The sequence below is a fragment of the Canis lupus genome, chromosome 5 (assembly GCF_011100685.1).
Source record: "Canis lupus familiaris isolate Mischka breed German Shepherd chromosome 5, alternate assembly UU_Cfam_GSD_1.0, whole genome shotgun sequence".
NCBI lineage: Eukaryota > Metazoa > Chordata > Mammalia > Carnivora > Canidae > Canis > Canis lupus.
Genome location: NC_049226.1, coordinates 39,970,025 through 39,989,754, shown reverse-complemented (window position 1 = coordinate 39,989,754; position 19,730 = coordinate 39,970,025). Strand labels below are relative to the sequence as shown.

General features: G+C 37.4%; 1 protein-coding gene and 1 pseudogene across 13 annotated transcripts in view; both read right to left on the bottom strand.

The window, feature by feature from the left end:
- Positions 1-19,730, bottom strand: part of NCOR1 (nuclear receptor corepressor 1) — a 148,847-nt gene that overhangs the window by 65,844 nt on the left and 63,273 nt on the right. For 9 of the 13 annotated variants that reach the window (XM_038537000.1, XM_038537008.1, XM_038537003.1 and 6 more), the window contains exons 7-15: positions 18,923-18,979; positions 18,341-18,393; positions 17,977-18,003; positions 15,832-15,898; positions 13,284-13,456; positions 12,289-12,379; positions 10,045-10,223; positions 9,474-9,528; positions 8,672-8,773 (exon numbers count right to left, since the gene is read on the bottom strand). In XM_038537000.1, the coding sequence (XP_038392928.1) occupies positions 8,672-8,773; positions 9,474-9,528; positions 10,045-10,223; positions 12,289-12,379; positions 13,284-13,456; positions 15,832-15,898; positions 17,977-18,003; positions 18,341-18,393; positions 18,923-18,979 (804 nt within the window). The remainder of the gene's footprint in view (positions 1-8,671; positions 8,774-9,473; positions 9,529-10,044; positions 10,224-12,288; positions 12,380-13,283; positions 13,457-15,831; positions 15,899-17,976; positions 18,004-18,340; positions 18,394-18,922; positions 18,980-19,730) is intronic. The other 4 variants (XM_038537002.1, XM_038537009.1, XM_038537014.1 and 1 more) reach the window with 1 other exon arrangement.
- On the bottom strand, positions 7,010-7,170 carry LOC119872082 (annotated as a pseudogene).

Genomic DNA, 19,730 nt, shown 5'->3' with positions numbered 1-19,730 from the left:
CTTACAATGTAATTAGGGGTAATGTATTAAAAATTAGTCTAATACTCTTTAATATATTACATATGTATTGGTTAAAAGCAAGTGCATGTACGCTCCTAGCATCCAAATCCATCAAAGAGGCAAAAGTGTTAAAATTCCACTTAGAAACCTGAAATCTCAGGTTGGTTCTCTCTTTCTGTAATTCCCACATCTTAATCTGTCACTCAAGCAAATTCAATTCCACCTTAAAATTTGATAACCTATAATCTACCAAACCATTCCCCTAATATTAGATGCCTAATATGCTTCCAACTTTTTCATTTTCATCACTATGGATGATACTACAAGAAGCATCTTATGCATTTACTCTTCTACGGGAACATTCACTTAATGAATATGGTGGTCGTAATCAAAACTAATTTGGAAAAGTAGTAAGGATATAATAAAGTGAAAAGAAGTAAAACACTCCAATATTCCTAAGCTATAATTACACTCTATAATTAAAAATGTGAACAAAGACAAGAAGAGATTATGGATCCTTTTATCTTTGCTAAAATTGTGACTCTAAGAGAAAAAAGTGAAATTAGTAATTTCAGCTGTTAGTATTATTTTTATTTAATGCAGAAATCTAGACTGTCTAACCTAAGTAGGATTGAACTGCCAATTGGCATTATAGCACACAGCCCACTGTCTCGTGTGTACCTCTTCCAATCCCCCTACATTTCCTATACTGGTTGCTGCTCTGGACTCACCTGAACACACCCAGCATTTCATGTCTTTGCCTGGAACACCCTTTCTACCCCTCCTTGCCTAGTAAATTCCCATAGATCCTCTGAAATTTAGTTCAAAAGGCTACATCTCCTGTGAGGCACTTCTTGATTTCCACAGAAAAGCTTCAGGCCCTGTCTCTCTACCATTCCACTTGCAGCACTTACTGCAGGGTGGCATGTACCTGGTTATCAGGGTCTGTCTGGCTCATTGCGTTACAATCTCCTGAAGGACAAGCACTCAATCTTAATCATCTGAGTATCCCAAGTTCCTAGGAGACATCTGGACCACAGAAGCATCAATATGCGCTGGATACAGCAAACACCAAGTTCCTTTACTCTGCATATTTGAAAAGTTTTGCCTTCCCACCTCAATCTCTCATTCTGATCCAGGCCGATATCAATCTTGCCTTATAGTAACTGCCTGTCCTCTTACCTGTTCCCATCACCAGACAAAATGAAATACCATTAATGTAAGGTAAGATTTCCCTTAATTCTTAATACCAACTCAAATTCCTTTAGCTACTCACCAAATCTGGCTTTTTTCATAGGATAACAAACACCTTACTGGCCTCTCCAAAAGAGGTCCCCATATTATGCCTTCTTCAAATCCACAAGGAAATAAAAAAGACTCTGTATCCTTCCTGCTCCCAAATGCCACTTCCAGAATATTGCTGAACTGTGGTATTTTAAAAAATACTTCCTTTTTCAAATTTTACAAAATCTACCTATGATGCCTTTTTTCTCTTCTGGTATTATGGATTGACTTTTCAGATACTCCTAAGAACACATAAATGATTCTATCACATGGTTCTTTATTCCTTGCCATTATTCTTCCAACTCTGAAACATGTATCAGTGCCTTTTCTATCAACGGAATATCCTACAACTGAAATACTTTTGAGGTCATGCTCATTAAACTCCGCAAAGGTGAAGTCACAATTGCCATCACTGGTGGGCACTGTTTTACCTTCAAAATCCTGAAATCAGAAAACCTCCTCTACAACAATCACTCACGCCCCACCTATCCCATATTTTCAATGTTTTTGATTCTATTTGTCCCCATCATGACCTTTGATTCCTTTATTCTATGGAATTTTACAGTTCATCAGGAAGAGCTGTATCTACTATTCCACTACCCCTCACCAAATCATTTCAGTACCATGGTTCCCTCACATATCCTACTTTCCCAATTTCTCACCCTGGTAATTGCCAGTGTCCTTTCCTTCTGAGTGTTTATTATTACTAGACAAAACTAAGAAGTCAGGAAGATTTTCAAATGTATATTTTCCAACCATGACTAAGTTCGCTTTACAACTGGGAATGTCTTATTCACCTTTGACTGACACCAATAGCATAGGGGTCACAAGGCTAGTCTCAAATGCTAATAACCTCAAACCACCCACTTGCCACAAATGTAGCATCCATTAGTCATTCTGAACAAACAAGATGGCATACTAATGATAAACTCTGCCCTTTGCCTAGCAAAGTAGGCAAAGCAAGTAGGCTTTGTAGCCCAGAAAATGGTTTAGAGCCCTAAGAAATGACAGGGAGGTATCAACTCAGCAGAAGAAAAAATAAAAGAGGTTCACTGTTCTCTTAGACTTGGATGACACGTATAACTCATTTCCCTAATACATTTCTATTTCTAATGCCAACCAGTACTCTGAAAAAGTGAAGCAATCCCACACATTCTCTGCTGTCTGAAATCCAGTCAACAGTTGACTCTGCTCTCCCTTTCATAGCGCTCGGGACTGGGAAGCAAGGTAGCACCTGCTTCAACCAGGCAATGGCAAGATGAGGGCAGGATCACTCTTGATGCATAATCGCCAATTCTGCAGAGGGTGTGGACATGATCCAGAGAAACTGATGTAGTTGCTAAATGTCACACTAGAAGAGTGTGACACCTATGGAGCAGAACCTCTGTCGAAGCAGTATCCACATTAGCTCACAGTAGTGGGTATAGAGGGAGAGCCAGGCAGGGCAGAGTGTGCAACCAGCATTCACCTTTGGGTGACATGCATTGAGACCCACTGTAATGACTGCTACTGACATTAGAGTGTAAGGAATAACTGGATTTTGACAAGAAGTGATCGCAACTGCTTTTGTTTCAGGCAAATCTGTAATGAGGTGTGCTGATCCCCATAGTCAACAAGTTACATCCCTCAAACCCTTCAGCAGGTTGGCTGGAAAGTTCACAGTTTCAAAAGTCCACAGTTTCAAAAGGAAATTCATCCAAAGGTCCCCTAATAGACAGAGACATCCCAGCAGCTTCCTGTCCAAGTTTTTCCCTCCTTAAGCCTAACAGTTCATAGTCAATTAAAAAAAGTTTCAGTTAGGGAGGATCTCATAGCATGAAACATGTCTGTCACACAACAAACTATGCACTATAAATGTGAGTACATTATAAAGCAAAATAAAAATCCAAATGAAAAAACTGAAACGCTTTATGTACTCATAATGATAAATGAAGAACAGGGAAATTTCAACAGAGTCCTCTATAGCAAGATCAAAAGACAATTTATGCTGAGATCTATTTCTATGTCTGACTGAGTATCTAACACTTATATGCACTCTATGTGTATTTGTTAACACGCTTGAGTCTTCAGAAAACAGATAAACGAATTCCTACTCAGTAGACGATGAAGTTGCCAAGAAATGAAATGACTACATTTAGAACAAGCGTCTAGTGAACTAAAAACATACAAGAGACAAAATGAATGAAGTCCTACTTTAGCCACTGAGTTAAGTATCTCAGGCAGTAAACAGAAAATATCTTACCAAAATATACTTAAAAACTAATGCCTTTACACCAACTGAATTTGAGACTACTTTCCTGAAGAGTAAAAGCTGTCAAATCCCCATAGCACACTGTGAGGAAGGCAACAAAGGCAAGAGTTGCTACCGTTTATTGGGCACTCCCTCTATCCTTGATGCGACACTCTAGGGACTTCACATACAGAACAAGTTGTCAAGTTAACCCTGCAAGGAAAGTATTACTGCTTCCATGCTCACAGATATAGAAACCAAGGCTCCGCAAGTGAAAAGACACATCTAGGGTAACAAGGATACAAAGGGGCGGAGCGTTTTTGGGTCTAAAGCTCTTTCCATTCTATTCAACCTTTTAAGTCTGTCTAAAATAGTCTATTGTCTGACAGTTCAGTCAGAAACTCTCCCATCTTCAAACTACTACATTTACATAAATACATGCTTTCTCAATACCTTTGGGGAATAAGAACACGTTGACATATTTTTTACTTATTTATTATTTTTAAAAAGATTTAATTTATTCATTCATGGGAGACACACAAAAGGCAGAGACGTAGGCAGAGGGAGAAGCAGGCTCCATGCTGGGAGCCCAATATGGGACTCAGTCCCGGAACTTCGGGAGGATCATGCCCTGAGCCAAAGGCAGACACTCAACTGTTGAACAACCCAGGTGTCCTAGCACTGACATATTTAAAGAGGAAGATGTTGTCAGAATGAAGGAAGAATACAAATTCTTGTGAAAGGTAATCAAGTATTTGGAAACGAAGCATGTGGCTTCTAAACCATGACTTGCTTTATTGTAGGTCACTAGCAGGTACCACAGTAATTCTAGGTACATAGTGGCAGATTTTATTAGATGGGAATTTATGCTGAAAGGTAAAAAAGAAATTCTTACCTCTAACAAAATGTTACACAAAGAATCAAATTACTACTTGGCATGTTATTTATAATTCTAGATCCCAAATAGTAACACAAGGACTGGCTTTTGGCTTCTAATCTCTGATCTCTGCTATGTATTCATTGCTTCAATTAAGACTTATAAAGAACCACACTCACTCTCATCACAGGATGCTAGTAAGTTGAACTGTGAAATGGTTTCAGCAGTATCTAACAGAATTGTGAATTAAAACTTTTGCCAACAATAATCTCTGAACACAAGTCTAACAAAAATATGATTATCTGTCTCATTTCCCTATGATTCAAAGATTAAACTCCTTTTCAGAGGAAATAATATGCAAGGTTCCCTGAAGCAATAGCAGGTCAAAAATCAAATCTCACAGAGGAGCCTGGCTGGTTTAGTTGGTTGGGTGGCTGCCTTCGACTCAGGTCATGATCTCAGGGTCCTGGGATCCAGCCCCATATTGGGCTCGTGCTCAGCAGAGTTTGCTTCTCTCTTTCCCCCTGCCACTCCTCCCTGCTTGTGTTCTCTCTATCTCTCTCCAAGGAATAAATAAAATATTAAAAAAAAATAATAATCAAACCTCGCAAGCTTGGAATCTCTCTCAGCAAATAGCACACTATACATTCACATACTGAATCATGATGACCTCCTTTGGTTAAGAGGTTGAGAGGGGAGGATGGATAAGGCAAGAAAGGATCAGGCATTAACTTAAGCAGAACCATACAGAGTCTTGAAATAAATTTGCCCTAATCGCTCTGGGATTATCTCAAGTAATTCCTACTGATTCAAACTTGATTGGATAATAGAGCAGTAAAGTGATTTTCAAATTAGTTGGAGCTCTATTATCTACCAGGGCAAAAATCAAGTCACACCAATTTAAAAATTCTTCACTTGTAATGAGATTCTTAAAAAAAAAAAATAAAAAAAACACACAAGATCTCGAGGATCCCTGGGTGGCTCAGCGGTTTAGAGCCTGCCTTCAGCCCAGGGCATGATACTGGAGTCCCGGGACTGAGAAATTTCCACACTGGGCTCCCTGCATGGAGCCTGCTTCTCCCTCTGCCTGTGTCTCTGCTTCTTTCTGTGTATCTCTCATGAATAAATAAATAAATAAAATCCTTTTAAAAAAAAATCTCTTTCTAAACTTTTTTCTCTACAGCAAATTCTACATTCCCAACCCAGATCGGTTTCCTCAACTCCAGATTTCTACATCTAACTGTCCCCTTTACAACTCCACTTGGACATCTAAAATGTATCTGAAACTCAGCATGTCCCAATTTGTTCACCCAACCTTTCACTCCTTCAGTCATGCCTACACAGTAAATGGCAACCCCACTAGCTAAAACTTGGGTTATCTTTGGTAACTGGCATTGAGTCCCCACAATCAATCCATCAGCATAACCTGTTTACCTTACCTTCAAAAATACACCCAGAAACGGACAAGTTCTCCCCATGTTCCCTAGTAGAGTCTAGTCCAAGCTACTGGGAGGATCAACCTAACATGCTAACTGGCCTCCCTTACAACCTAGCCTCAACCAAGCAGGCAGCCTGAACGATTCTGTCACAAACAAAATCTGACACTACTCTTCTGCTCAGAGTCTAATGGCTTCTCCTCTCATTTGGTATCAGATTCAATGTTATTCAGTTCTATAAAAGCCAGACCTTAAACTAACACCACCCAATTTCAGAAAACCTGTCCACCTATTTTGACACAAACAGAATGAAGTACACAAGCAATTAAGAAACAGAGGTAAGATTCTTCTGGTCAAGGATGGTGCTATATTTCCATCATTCAACCCCTCCTTTTTTTTTTTAAGGTTTTATTTATTTATTTTCATGAGAGACACAGAGCAGCAGAGACACAGGCAGAGGGAGAAGCAGGCTCCCTGCGGGGAGCCCGCTGTGGGACTCAATCCCAGGACCCCGGGATTACGCTCTAGGCCAAAGGCCGACGCTCAACTGACCCAGGCGTCCTGACCCCATCCTCTCTTAAACTCCCAGTGAAACAACCAGAGAAATATAAAACTCTGATTTTTGAGGAAAAATCATCAAGGTAAAAACTTAAAAGCTAATTAGGGCAGGACAAGACTGATGGCAAGGCTGACCAACCCAAAACTGAGCCAACCTGAGGGCAAATATACTAAACTATGGTTCAGGTCAAGGTGAAGGCACACATGGAGAATTTCAGTTCTGTAAATGCATTCTGGGTCGTGCTAGAGTAGTGTAAAAGCACTGAATAAGAAAAGTACAGAAGAGGGAAACCTGGGTAGCTCAGCAGTTTGCCTTCGGCTCAGGGCATGATCCCAGAGTCCCGGGATCGAGTCCTACATCGGGCTCCCTGCAGGAGCCTGCTTCTCTCTCCGCCTCTCTCTGTGGGTCCCTCATGAATAAATAAATAAAATCTTAAAAAAAAAAAAAAAGAACGTACAGAAGAAAACTCTAATGTGGCTCTAATGTGGCTGGAACTTAACAAGCATGCCACAGAGAGCAGTGGACGGCATCCCAGACAACTTTAGGATAGAAAACAAATGTTTCAGAGTAACAGAGACATTCCCTGTCGCACTGAATTTCCTGCTAGAGCTTTCTCCTATGTTATCATAAGCCAACAGACTGCTAATCCTGCAAATATAAGATATAATACATATCAAATTATTCCCTTACATTATCTGGGATTGAAAAATTTTAAGTTTTCAATTAGCAATAATTGCGCCTCAAATAAACCTCACTGGCTACGATACTGCCACTGCACAAAGCTGGGATTGAAAATTTTTAAATAATTTAAATATAAAATATGTAATTTCTAAAAATTAAGTTCAATTAAAGTTATAAATACTAGTTGGTCGTAACAGAACAAAGCTATTGTTAAAAATTTGTAGCTGAAATTTGTTTAAAACACAAGATGGGCTCTAACATCACTAGATAAAAGAGTTCAATTCCACTTTCTCCATGGGAAGCCCTGGCACCTTTAGTGAAACAGTGTTTCCCACCTCATTGATGAACTCTGATTTGCTCCCCGTCAGGTAGGAACTATTCGTGGAGCTCTACAAGCATCCCTCTCTCTATGTCTACAGTATCAGTCCCATCAGTGAGGGTACAAGCTTGCTCTTTTCCTCCCTCTTGATCTTCATCAGCCCTCTCCCCATTTCTCTGTTCCCCTTCATAAGCAAAACTTACAACAGAGGGGGCACACCTGTACCACTGCCACTCCCTCACCTCCCACATCCCCTTTAGGTCACTACAATCTTATTTCTGGCCCCCTAACCAATCCACTGAAAATACATGCCAAGGGCACCTCAGCACACTCAACCTCTAGCAGCATTTCATGCAGTTGGCTCATGAAACACTCCCTGTACTTTTTCTGACCAAGAAATTCTGTTTCCACAGAATACATAATCGAGGTAGTAGTATTCTGTAGGAAACAATGACCCAGAAAACACAAACAGGTTATGGCTACCAATAATGAGAGTCTGTGTCACCCTGTATCTGGTGAGCAGGGTGGCTAAGGAAAGAAAGGGCGGCTGTGGGGGGAAACCAAGAGAGATTTAGGAAGGCTGATCAGCAGTCAGCGGCTGTGCAAGTTCACGCATGCGATCCCAGATCCCAAAATGGATCTGGGCGCAGAGAGCAGCAGCAATCACACTGTCCCAAAAGCCATACTGGTGAAGCACACGTGGGCTGTGACAGCTGCTGATCAGTTATTTGGGGGAAAACAACTGTGAAAACGTACGCTGCATTGTACTAGAAACTGTCTTTCAAGATCAGGTGCTTTTTCAGAATAAACTATCTAAATTCAAGAAATAAAGTTAATCTGAAATAAAATCGGGCCCCCGAGTCTTTTGGCAAACTAGCCTTTACGCTCTTACTATGCTACATTTCTCTGCATTTCTCCCGTATTCTACCTGCACCCCCTCCTCAGTCAAAAGGACTGGTAAAGACAACATGTGGAATGAGGTGTCATGGGTCCTACCCTTTATATTAATCACGGTTAACACCGACATGCACAATTTAGATAACATGGAAGTGTAAAACGTTTCTCATTGATTTTATCATAGTAGAAACTTACATCTATTCACAATAGATGTCACACATCAAATATATATTAATTTCAAAATAATAACATGTTCATAACATCCTCATTATTTAATGAAATGTCAATCCCTAAAATACACATGATTAAGTACAAGGCCCCAGTTATTCCATTTTTTTCCCTCCCATCTCCAACCCTGACAAATCTTCCACACAGTAATGAAACACACCTGGTTTCTTCCTCTGCGTTTTCCATAATTCCTTCTTACTAGGGCTTTATAATTCTCATTTTTCTTGGTTAAGTAGTAATACAAAACACAATCAGGAACACTCTATAAGGGAAATAAAATATTTTTGAGGAGCCAAAGAAGTAACACTTTTTTAAAAATCAAGTAACACTTTCAAATATCTGGTATTTTCAAGGTATAAATTAAAGAGAAACACAGGACTGGCATTTTAATACATATCTAGGCTCTAAAAATATATACATTATACCTACTATTTTAATGGACAATTACAGTGGTCTTAATTCAAATTATGTACAAGATAGCAGGAACTATCAGAAACATTCAAGCACTTCCTTATTAAGCAATAACTAAATTCTCTTTCTTGTTACATATATGTAAATATTCAAAACATCTCTCTTTAAATATTTTGCTCAAAAAACACTATATCCAAATCCATTGTGGAAAAAAACTCAGGGAAAATCAGGACTCTGATATTTTAACCAAAAGTTTAGAAAGGTTCAAAAAACAAAGTGAGGGTTTAAAAAAAAAAAGGTATACTTTTTAGGGAAATAGGGTATCAGGTGTTTTTTTGTTAACCATGAAAATTAGACCATATTCTGTGTTTATTATCCGTTACATAATTATCACTATAGTGTCAACTGAAAGTCTTTTCTGTATTAAGCCCTCTACAAAAATCAGTTCTATTTAAGCACTTCTGTGTATCAGAGCACAAAAACTTCAAAGTAGCAAACATCACAAAGCTATAAACATTCTCAATGCAAATCATTGCATTTGGAAGTCTTACCTTCCTTTCCAAGTAGGATGCAATTAGTCCAAAGTTTTTGGGATGCTGGATAAACCTGAGTAAGAAAAGAAGAAAAACAAAACAAACACATACACACAAACATTTTAACAACTTAAAAAATGGAGCAAGGGGACCTCTTGGGGACAGAACTATTAGTACAGACTACTTCTCAGTGATCCCTAACTGCCAACAAGAGGGACAACTGCAAAATGGCTAGAGTTAAGGGCACAAGTTCCTGGACACCATCCACCAGAAACTGATGGGATTGGTCTATGGTAGAGCACAGAACTCTGTATTTTTAAAACACACCCCCAGGTAGCTCAGACACCACCCAAATTTGGGTGCCACGTTCAACATGACTTCATAACCCCAGTTCTCATCTGTGACCTGTGCTCCCATCTATAAACTTATGGGAAGATCATAGCAAATTTATAATCTCTACTTAATAGAGTATCCATTCAAATGCCAAAAGGGGGCCAAGTTTTTGGGGAAATCATTCAATTTACAAGTGAAATACTTTTCACAAATTTATGTAAGCTTCTATTAGAAAATAATTTAAAGTTTAAATTACTTGTCCTTGAAGATCTCCTTCTCGTGGTCAGTCCAAACATTCATAAACTGCCTATCTTTATAAACCTTCATAGGGTCCTCCATGAGCCCATTCATGTTGATGAACTTGACCCGTCTCTGTTCTGCATCAAACATCATAGGTGGGATAACAGATAGCTGCCTCATTTGTTTCTCATTATTCTGCCAAAGAAAGTAAACATAATTTACACAGAATAAAATTTAAAAAGGGCTATAGACCAGCTCCCTCAATATCTGCCACAAAAACCATATGTGTAGTTTCATGTGTCAAGAGCAGAGTGTACCATAACATCTAACACGTGGTGATTACTCGTATATCTAATAAATACTCATTAAATGAATTACAGAGGCAGAAGGTATACATGTTATGCTTTTATATCCTACTACTACGTTTTGAGAAGAGTGCTTTACTTAAAACAAGTAGATACTGGGACACCTGGGTGGCTCAGTGGTTAAGCGTCTGCCTTTGGCTCAGGGCGTGATCCTAGAGTCCCAGGATCAAGTCCCACATCGCACTCCCTGCCTATGTCTCTGCCTCTCTCTGTGTCTCTCATGAAGAAATAAAATCTTTAAAAAGAAAAAAAAAAAAAAAAGTTGATACTTCAGAGAGTAAAATTAAGACCTAGAGGACACAAAGAAATGCCAAGTTCAATGAAGTAATGATCTCATAAAACAATTATATTAATATAGTCTCATTTTTAAAAGTCTTAATATCATTTTTTTAAAATCAAGAATAAATCTTAATGTCATTTTGGAGACCAGTGAATAGGAAAAAAAGCAAACAGGCAACAAAATCTTAAGGGGCATTGATTTTAAATAAACTAAACTCTCATGTTAAATACTTCTTGCTCATCTTACATAATTTTTTCACTGAAAATTGGACTACTGTCCTTAGAATTTCAACTAAAACTTTGTTACATCTGTATAATCGGTTTTTCCCCAAAGTTTAATTTAGAAGTTCATAAGCACAAATTAATATAAAACATTTTTCACCAAAATTATAGGTATTGACCTCAACACAAAGCTAGGTTTTTCCTAAAACTCTTCCTCACAGAAGTGGATACCACCTTACAGCCAAGTTCTTACAAAGTGTCTAACTTTAGGGGGTATGCTCAGTCAGTCTGAACACCAAAGCAGATATGGGGCAGACACATTAGCTTGAAGTCACTGCAACTGGTCATAGTTTTGGATGCCTACTGATGTGCCCTGATGGAATCAGTCAAAAAAGCAAGCAAAAAAACTGAAAACAGATTAAGTCATCATTGCAAGGATTATGAGCACAAGTTTTAAAATATATAGCAATTTAATAATTGTGTCTTTGAGCATTACTTAAGGAAACCACCACATTCAAATAAGCAAGACCTGCAGGATGCAGTGATGAGCTTTTCTAGTGTTGTTTTGTTTGTTTGTTTGTTTGTTTGTTTTAATTGAAAAATAGTTGACATCAGAGATGAAGTTTTTAAAAAACTGGTATATAAAATCAAAATCAGAACGACTAAATAAACAGGAGGTGGCTTTTGGACCAAGCTTTAGAGACAGTTTGAACACAGCTCGGAATACTCATGTTATGGATTAACTTTGTTTTCTTTTTTTGTAAGATTTTATTTACTTGAGAGAGAGAGAGAGAGAGAGCGCGCGCAGAAACGGGGAAACACCAGGCAGAGGGAGAAGCGGCTCCCCTCTGAGCAGGGACTCTGATGTGGGGCTCAATCTCAGGGTCCTGGGATCATGACCTGAGGCAAAGGCAGACGCTTAACTGATGGAGCCACCCAGGCAGGCGCCTCCTGAAATTTATTCTTATTCAGCACAGATGTATTGATGCCATATCATCTCTCCCAGGTTCCCCTGGCTAGAGAATACACTTTGGAGAACCCACCAGCACCTCAGGCCTTCAGTTGTCCATTCTAGCTCAGATGAATCCCTTGTCAATCTGGTCTTACACATCCCTGCCACCAATGCCCAGATTCAGGGTCTTATTATTATGTTAACAGCCTCTTTACCTCTCCTTCCAGGCCTCCCTGCTGCCGAAGCCATCTGTGTAAGATGCCAATTTGATCACGGGACTGCCTGGTATAAAACCTTAAATGGTTGCCCAGCCTTTGGAACAATCCAAACTCTGTAAATGTTCCCTCATTTATGTACAAATAAGCCCTCAGTTTCTGGGGTATGAGGCTAAAATGACTGAATAATCAATGAATTAAAAAACTAACTCAATTAATTTCCTTACCTCCTGCTCGGAGAGCCCATCAATAATTTCAGAAATCTCATGCTCACTCCTAGCAATGGTGGCTGAAAGGCCAGCTCCCCTCTGCCCAACTCTAAATATAAAAAAGAAATTATAAATATATTTAAAGGCCATTTATAAAGAAGACACCAAGTTACTTTTATATACATTACTCCGATGAATGGAACTTTTTTAACCAAAAAGAAGTCAGAAAAGAGATGCCACTGAGCCACTACTTTTAAGTAATATGCCTGAATATTAGAATTCTATAGAAGTATGATTAAAATGTTGAGAATAAGATTTAAAGGTTACATGTCCAGGTTCAAATGGTAGAACAATTTATGGGAAACTTCTGGAAAACCACAGGTATTGGTGACATTTCCATTTCAAATAGCAGTCTTTGCTTTCCAAGGTAGAAGACAGCAGACTTAGAAAAATACATTAAATACTTTTTATAGAGGGGTATAAAAAACAACTCTCATCCCTTATAAAAATGTAATCGTGATTAAAGAATTAAAGCTTACATATAATCTTACAAGAGATCATGGAGAAGAAATCTAAAACTTTTTCTTTTGCAAAATACTTATTCTCTAAAGTAAATACAAATCAGAAACCACTGATATCAAAGAATGTCTTAATCAGCAATCTATTTAATACTGTTTGGTCATGTTGGTAACGAAGGACTAAGAAATAGTCAAGTCTATTCTCTTTCACTGTCATTTCTAAAGGAATGGGTATTTTTCAGGAACAGAAGAATTAATTTTGAAATATTTATTTAAATTTAGATTGAATAGCATCATTAGGCATAAAAACTCAGTATCAAATTCAGTAAGACATAATCTTTGATAGCTGATAGTGAAGTTCTATATACAAAATGAAAGTTCTTTATGAACTTATCTTAAGATCACATTCAGGTGATTCATCAACACTGTGAAAGAGCAGAAGTGTGACTCTGCAGGAGAGGAAAGAGCATACCCATTAAACATCAAACTACTTACCGCTGAAATCTTTCTTGTTGTTCTCTTTGTTTTCGAATTTCTGGAAACTGCTTTTCATAGTACTCCCTTGTTTTGCTTTCTTTAGCTTTCCTCCGGGGATTATTTTCTATTCTGTCCACTTTTTTCTCCCATGCCTCCATGAGCTGATCATAACGTTGGCAGATTTTTTGTTCCTATTAAATACCCGCAGCAAATTAATAATTAAACTAAACTCTGTCATTCTGACAAACCTAATATTTTAAAGTAAATGCTACTTCATAAGGCTAAGTCAGAAGTACATTTCGCCTAGGACTCAACTGTGAATGAAAAGCTGTCCTTGGTCTGAAAGAGGAAAGAGGAAAGAGCTCTGTTTCCCACAAAGATCAGCATATGGAGCATTCTTTGGCTAGATTTTTTTAGTTAACATTAAGACTAATATAAAATAATTAATTAATGAGCTATTAGTAGCTGACCGACTACTTTTGTTTTCCTGATAACAATATATATCTTCATTGTCCAAAAAAATGGAAAATAGTGGCAACATGTAAATAATCCATAATCCCAATCACCCAATGGCAATCATAGTTATTAACATTTTGGTGTTTTCCTTCCAACCCGTCAGAGAAAACACTCACTTTAACCATTCCACTACTGCTGGAGGTTTTGATTACTTGAAGGTTTTTGTTATTAGAAATAATGCTACCAAATACACATTTTTGACAGTCTGGAAAAGGTAGAAATTGGTTGTACTTTATGAGAAAAGGAAATGCAGTGAACCAACCACATGAAACCAAGAATTAATCCTTTGAGAGAAATGAGTACTGTATGATCTCATTTTTTAAACAGAGAGGCAAGAAGCCTCTATTACAGGCACAGAATTGTGAACATGTCAACCCCACACAGATAGGAAAAGGTGTAGTGGAACTCACGAAAAACCATTGAACACTGGTCACCTCAAGAAGGTGGCGCTGGAAAGGAAACTACTAGCCCCACACTCTGTGCCACTCCCACACACTTCCCAATCATTCTTTTCAACTTCCAGGTGTCTTCTGTACCCTTCACTTTCTCCATCTCTAGCTAGCTCCTCAGTCCAGGCCAACATCATCTCTCACCTACATCAAAGTAAAAGCCTAACTATTCCCCACGCCTTCTTAATGGTGGAGCCAGATGCAAATTCTTATAATACAAACCTGAATATTTTACTCCCTCATTTCAAACACTTAAAAGATGCCCCCGGGATCTAACCCAAATTCTCAGGGGTGGACCTCCAGGGCTCTGTCCAATCTGGCCCTCTTCGCTCTGCAGCCTCATTCCTGCCATGCTCCCAGCAACCTGCCACAGTCCCTCTACCTCCCAGACCTTCACCTAAGTCGCTGAGGCTGTGCAAATTTCCAGTTTCTCATTTTCCTGCAAACTTCTCTGTATGACGCATACATGGAGCATTAGCTATCACTCCTGAATGCTCCCACAGTCATCTGAATGTCCATTGCCACAGTGAGACTGCGATACTGTAACTGCCTGATGACTCGTCTACCCCCAGTTATACCATAGGCTACCTAAGGGTTAAAACCATATGGCTATCTTGCTCACCTCTGTAGAACAATACATGGGACAGAGTAAACAGCCAATAAAGATTTATTAATCAGTGAACATGTAAACATTATAACTAAATACTCTATGAAGCACGAAAACAAAGTCTATGCTTCTATGTCTGTATCACCAGACATTAAATTACCACAATTATAATAAAATAACTGGATAGAAAAAAAAATGCTTTAGTAATTTCTTATTTAATACCTGTATATTTTTGGCAAAAACAAAACTCAGTAATTTAAAGATAGTATCTGAAAAACCAGGCTGCAAATTACATTAGAAGTTACATATCAGGTAAAAGCTGCTGACTCTTGAGCTTTACAATTCATTAAACGGTCATGTCATTAAATAAAAGGTACATGGCTCACTTTTGATGTGAATTAAAGAACATCATTTATTTGGTAAGCAACTGAATTTAAATGAATCAACAGTTTGTCTAAATTTAGTATGAACATATTATGAAAAGAAGTATACTGGTATTATATTTCCTGTAACTTAATTTCCATGAACATTATAACCACAAAACTTCTGGACTGTAAGTCATAAAATAAATATGAAAAAGTATCTGAATTTCAAAAAGCTGAACTTTAGCTGACCCAGTTCCTAATAAGAAAGAACAGTAATGTCTACTCAGCATGACTGTAACTTACCCACATTTGTTTGAGGGTTTAAGAGACTAAATGTAGATCGTCCTATTTCTCTTTCATATTCTTTTTTAACTACTCACCATTTTCTTTATTCTGGCTAGATGAAAATGCTATACACAGATGGCCAAAGAAATTAATCTGATAATGATATTAAATGTCAACTGCTGCTAGAATTAGATTTATATTTAAGTCATCTATAGTTACTTTCTAAATCAGCACCTTTCTTAAATATAATCAAGAACGATTCTCCATAATAGAGGGAAAGTGAACGCCTACATGAGCATGAATGGGACAGTTGCACAAATTTCAGTTAAAGGATAGGACCTCACCCTTTGTTTTCTTGCATGATTTCTTCTTTTAAAAAATAAAATGAGTTTTTTCCTCATCACCTGGTTTCTAGAAGAGAAAAATATGGTTGTATGACATTAAGAAAAAGCACGATTTAATAATGCATTCACTTTTTTTTTTTTTCAGAGACACTGAAAAACAAGCAAAGATCACTTAGGAATATCTGATGTAATCAAAGTTAATTTTAATTTTTTCACCCTGCAAAATAAGACTTTTGCAATAATTAGAACTGACTAAAATGCCCCCCACTCTACAGAAAGATTTTATACAAATAGTTCGTTTTCAATTATTACATCCAAGTATAAGGCAAGTATTTTCAAGTTATAAGTACACAGTCACTGATTCTTGTTAAGAACTCTGATGATATAAGCAACTCTGTGCGCTCTTGGAGGAGGGGAGGTAGAAGAAAAGGAAAGGCTTTTAAAGTTACCTCCCTCCCTCAGGCATGGTGCTGACCTCCCTTCTATGAGAATGTTTACCAACACAGAGAGAGGGGACTTGTGCTTTACACGGCAGATTTTCTTCAGGCACAGAAATGACACAAACCACTCTAAGAAGTCATGGAGGGTAATGTGACAAGACAGAAGACTTCTCTTATATCTTAATGAAACAGTTACACTTTTTAAATTTGAAGCATTATGACCTTCAAAAACAATGACATGCAGGTTCAAATATAAATATTTATACCCCACCTACTTCCAGAAAGGATTTCAAGCTGATTATTCAAATATAAATACAAAGCCAAGGCAAGTAGAAGTAATTTTTTGGATTATCTGCCACTCAGGACTAACAGTGACACTGGCTCCACTCAAATTAGCATGGACAGTCAGGAGCTGGCTATATGGAAAAGTAGCCAAGACATGAAAAGAATTATTAAAAGGTATATTTGCTATTTCATACAAAGCAAATGACGGTGATGAGAAAAGAGCTACTACACGATTCATATGGATGCATGCAGCTGAGTAAATGGTTATTTCACAAGGTGACGGACAGTGGAAGCGTTATCATGTATTCAGTTTGCTCTAATTTTAATTATGTGCTACTCAAAAGCAAATGATAATCAATAAATATAATTTAAAATGTCTCCTAGGACTTAAGAAGTCAGTAACCCATCCCACGACAGTGTGCTAAGCACTGTAGTAGGGCACTGTAGACAGCATGAAATAAATCAGACCGAGCTGCTCTCCAGCTAATATTAAGGGGGAAAGACAGAACACAAACATAACTGAAGCTTTATGGGGGGGAAAAAAGTCATTAAAAGTAGCCAACTAGATTTTATCTGCTATTCTCTTTTCAAAAAATGCTAAAACAGCTAAACAGTTCCAAAACAAGGTATATTTTATGAGTTTTGCCTAAACCTACTTCTAAGGGTTGTCAAGACCATAGTAGCATCTCACACAAAAATCCTATATTATAGAATTCTTTTTATTATAAACCACTTATTTAACAAAAGTTAAAATTATTCAAATTTCAATTTTATTCATGCATACTACCATGCAAATTATATTTGCCACCAATTCTGCAAAGTAGTCAGCTATTGCACATATTTTCAGTAAGAAATTTTTTAAAAGAAAAAAAATATGATATATAAATAGCAATGTGCTCAATAGTAACTGTACTAGTAGATAATTAAAAAGTTCTGATTATTCTTAATAATACAAAGTAGAAATATCACATTTTTGTTACAAACTAAGAATAATTCACCTAAATTCTCTTAAAGTATGATAATTAAAAAAAAAAAAGAGAGAGAGAGATACCTATCTAGCTTCCTCTCTTACTTCAATCAGATCAAGAAATTAGATTTTCTTTTCACTTATTTTCTTATTCCAAAATCTGCATCCATAAAGGCCTGGTATCTAGGATGAGCAAGGCTAAGCAAACTACATTCTGGAGCAGTCTCCTCACCCACGTGAGGTGACTGAGCGCTTCCAAGGCACCAGGACATTAAATGGCAGAAGGGTCTACAAATACCGTCATTAGCAAGAGTCATGGAAGGGATTTCCCTAGAATAGGATTTTGAATAATGATAAAATGATCCGTGGCACTTCTACTTTGCAATGGCAGATGTGGCTTGGTGGGGGACGGTGTCATCACTAGTCTTAAATGAAAAAGCTTCATTATCTTACTTCATCATGCGCCTTGCAGGTACTCCACTGAAAAAAAGACAAAACAGGAGGCAAAAAATTCAAGCCTCAAGGTAAGCCATTTCAATGTTAAGTATTCACCTTTTTTTTTACTAGCAGATCATAAAACCAGCTAGTTTTATGCAATCATTTATTTCATTTTTTTGACCTCGGAAACTCAAAGCTGTTACCCCAACCCCCAAGAAGCCAGAGGAAGATAACATATAGTAAAACGACAGCAAATTACACAAATCTAAAACACACCTACACTATATTATAGTAATATGTCAGCAGATAACATAAAAACGATTTCTTTATAGAATATATGGTCTTTAACTGAAGAACTCCAAAGAGGATAAATACTTACGTCTTGATGTTCTCATGATACACCTTGGTATCCGATGGCTGGTTATAGAGTGGCTATAAAATAAATCAAATATTTACATAAAATGTTGTACATGTTTATAAAAATACAAAGAAACAGTTTATATTTTAATGTAAACCTAGTACTTGTAGATCTTCACAATACCTGCCTGCCCCTACCAAAACCTCCAGACTTCCAAGTTCTCTGAATAATTCTCTTTACCCCATATCCTATTAATGCCTCTCTTGCAAAAACATTTATAAATTCACTATATCCCGTAAGAAATTACATTTATTCACAGATTTTTAATTTCAGAGGCAAGGAAGAACATATGGCCCAAAGAGCCTTCTATTTCTGTTCTTCTTCCTGCTTTTATCTTGTGTGATTAAATGTCCTGCTCAGGCAAAAACATGCTCAGGACAATACTTCTGCAAAGGTAACCAGGTTTGTGTACCACTATTTTAAAGTTTACCACAAATGTACTGCCCGATCTCATTCCAAAGTAGATAGTTTGTATTCCACCTTATCCCAAGAAAAATGACTACAAAAAAACACTAGGCATAGAAAAGGAAATTTCTTACTTACCAGTTCAACTTTTGGGCCAAGACCTTCAAATATTTTATGAGCTTCTTCTGCTTTTTTCTACAGATAAAGACATTATTATATTGTACAATTAAAAATTATATTACCTAAGGGCAAAACCACTGCCAATTTAATAATATTTACCTAAAAACTACTCTATAGTTGAACTTTCCTTATTTCCAAATACTCTTTTCACATGATAGGCTGAAATGCTCTTTTTTGTGTTCATAGCTTCCTCACCAAATTAAGTCAAGTTTCACATTTGTACTGAAAGTAATACCTAAAGAATTGTGAAGTTCTTAACAGCAAACAGATATCAAGATTCTAGGGAGAGGGAACACAGATCCACTGTTAGAAATGAATCCCTCAACACTTCAAACTCATAACGTCTTTAACAAAAATTTTAAAACCTAAAATACCATAAAGTCACCCATCTTTACTATTGTAAGCCGAACTGATCTCTTGGAAGAAAAGCGTATATAATGAACTTATATTCTAGTTACAAGAAAACTTTGGTAATAACTGAACAGAGGAATAACTAGTTTGAATTACTCAGGTGTTCAGTAATAAATCCTGAATTAAATATTTTTTACAGCCCATTTTCCAAAGTAAATTAATCTAGACCAATGTGCTATCTAACAGATCAACAATGTGCTAACAAATTCGATGCTAAAGATGTTTAAACTAGAATGACAGGACTACCAAATGTGTCAGTGATTCTCAAGTCCCTCTTCCTCCCAACACATTCCCATTAGTAACAATGGCTCCCCGTCTGCCACACAGTAGCCACCCACCTCCATGCATTTGCTGC